Here is a 2,078-nt window from a genome sequence, read left to right as displayed (position 1 = left end):
TTTAGACGAATCTCTAAAGTATTCATGATGAATGATTTTGAGAATTTTATGTAATAAGACGAAGGAAAAGACGGAAGAATTGTGTGAATAAAACCTCTATCGACGTCTCTATTTATACTAAAATCCGCCAGGACGGACACACCGGGGAACAGGCGCAGCACCTGCTGCGCCTCTTCAAAGGGACGCAGCTCCTGCTGCGCCTCTTCCTCAGCAATGTTTCTGTGATTTTCCGCGTTGGATCTTTCCTAAATTCCTTAACAAATAATTTCCTATTCATACGGGTTATTATTTGGTAAATACGTCAAAGTTACCATATTTTCATGTTTCCTAATTTCGCAGACGCGCATCTCGAGACGATATCGACATTTTCGTCATTTTAGCACACTTGTACATTTCTTTTTAATTTTCTTTTTTGGGGAATCATTTCACAAATTTAATTCAATTTATCTTTTTTTAAACCTATACATTTTTTTTATTTAATTTCCTTATATCTTTTTTTTATATACATTTCCTTTTTTTACTTTTTCTTTTCAGGGAATCATTTCACTCTCCATTTCAAACTTATATGTTTTTAGTTTTTCTTTTTTAGGGGGTAACCATCCCTACCGTCCGGTCATTTCCGACCAAATTTTTGCTTTTTTGCATTTTCAAGTCATTGTTTTGCGCTAATTTAGGCCATATTTATGCATACATGTTCTATGTGATTTCTATGTAAATTTCGGCAGCATGACGGCATAAACCGTCATCTACCAAACCTGTTCAAAGCTAACCTGCAGGTACAAACAACACAACCCAGCAGCAAAGGCACCCAGGCCATCATATACAACCAAAAGAGGGACATGTACAACAAACTGGGGGCTCGAGCCCCAAGCAAAATCCAAAATGTCCAAAATGTGGGTCCTAAAATGTACAAATGTGCAAGATACAGCCAACAACAAACAAACAACAACAAAACTACTGCCGGTCGCCGCCTAACTCCGCAACTCTCGCCTCGAGAGCGGCAATTGGCGTCGCGAACCTCGAGCTCCCTCAGCAAACGAGCTGCCTCCTCCCGAGACTGGGCCAGCTCTTGCTCCAGCTCACGCTCCCTCTGCAAGCAACAAAATTAGCTCATGTCAATCATTTCAAGCAATCATAAAAAAATTCAAAATTCAAGTAGACGAAAGGTTCATACCTGACGACCTCGACCGCCGACAAGTGCCTCGACGGCAGTAGCTCGCAGCCGGTTGGCTACCCTCCATAACGCTACAAACCGAGACGGCGCAACCTGCATTTTCGAAAAGAGGTTCTCAATAATTGGATAAGTTCAAATCAAATGTGTTCTTACACAAAAATCATACAAATTAGAGGCTCACCCTCCGAATCAGATGCTGCCACTCATCCAAGCCAGTATCCGTCACAGCCACGTCAAAGTTACGCAGCTCGGAGATCATCGTCCTCCCGGTCGCGTCATTGTACTCGAGGGTCTCGGGGTACTCTGGGGGCTCGATGCCCGCCGCCTCAACCTCCTGCAAAGACAAAGGATTGCCATTAAATCGATGATCATTCATCATACTTTCGAAATGGTCATAAGGAGAGTAAATGCTCACCACAACCGGCCGATCGCCAACCTCCCGTAGAGGAACGCCGAGTAGTCCTCACCGGGAAGCGAGAAGGCGTCACCACCAACGCCAGCCAAGTCAGCCTCCCTCTCAGCCTCAGAAGGCTCCCTGAACATCGTCCTAAGAGGATCGATGGGAACCGTCAAGACATCCCGAGAGCACTGACGAGCCAAACGCTCGCCCAGATACCACACAGGACCCATCGACGTCCTCAACAGCAACCGGCTCAAGCTCCTAGGTCGGAGGACCTCAGCCACGAAAGGAGGAGCGCCAGCGTACTCCGCCCAAGGCCTGGGCACCCACTGGGAAACGACAAGCAAGAAATCATTCTTATGATCGGTTAAAAAGTAATAAAGAAGCAAAACGAATATAAGTGAGATGCTCACGATGTCCAGCTGAAGAGCGTTCACGTCCCGCCGGTAGACACCGTGAGAGGAACGCTTGCTCCTCGTGCGACACATCACCCAATCCCTCACA

At 45.9% G+C, this 2,078-nt stretch overlaps 1 protein-coding gene across 1 annotated transcript; it reads right to left on the bottom strand.

Annotated features, from left to right (window-relative positions):
- Positions 1–742: 742 nt before the first annotated feature.
- Positions 743–1,553, bottom strand: LOC141616891 (uncharacterized). The gene is made up of 3 exons (XM_074434048.1): positions 1,356–1,553; positions 1,175–1,267; positions 743–1,090 (listed from the first exon to the last, which is right to left on the bottom strand). The coding sequence occupies exons 1-3, from the start codon at positions 1,551–1,553 to the stop codon at positions 743–745; spliced, it is 639 nt and encodes a 212-aa protein (XP_074290149.1).
- Between the last annotated feature and the right edge of the window lie 525 nt (positions 1,554–2,078).

The sequence above is a fragment of the Silene latifolia genome, chromosome X (genome assembly GCF_048544455.1).
Source record: "Silene latifolia isolate original U9 population chromosome X, ASM4854445v1, whole genome shotgun sequence".
Taxonomy (NCBI): Eukaryota; Viridiplantae; Streptophyta; class Magnoliopsida; order Caryophyllales; family Caryophyllaceae; genus Silene; species Silene latifolia.
Note: the sequence above shows the minus strand (reverse complement) of the source record. Positions and strands in the feature narration are given on the sequence as shown.

Coding starts and splice junctions, on each gene's coding strand:
- LOC141616891 (XM_074434048.1), bottom strand. CDS start 1,553: ATGATGAATGATCATCGATTTAATGGCAATCCTTTGTCTTTGCAGGAG. Junction 1,268..1,355: donor GGCAGCATCTGATTCGGAGG/GTGAGCCTCTAA, acceptor TCGAAAATGCAG/GTTGCGCCGTCTCGGTTTGT. Junction 1,091..1,174: donor TCGGCGGTCGAGGTCGTCAG/GTATGAACCTTT, acceptor TGTTGCTTGCAG/AGGGAGCGTGAGCTGGAGCA.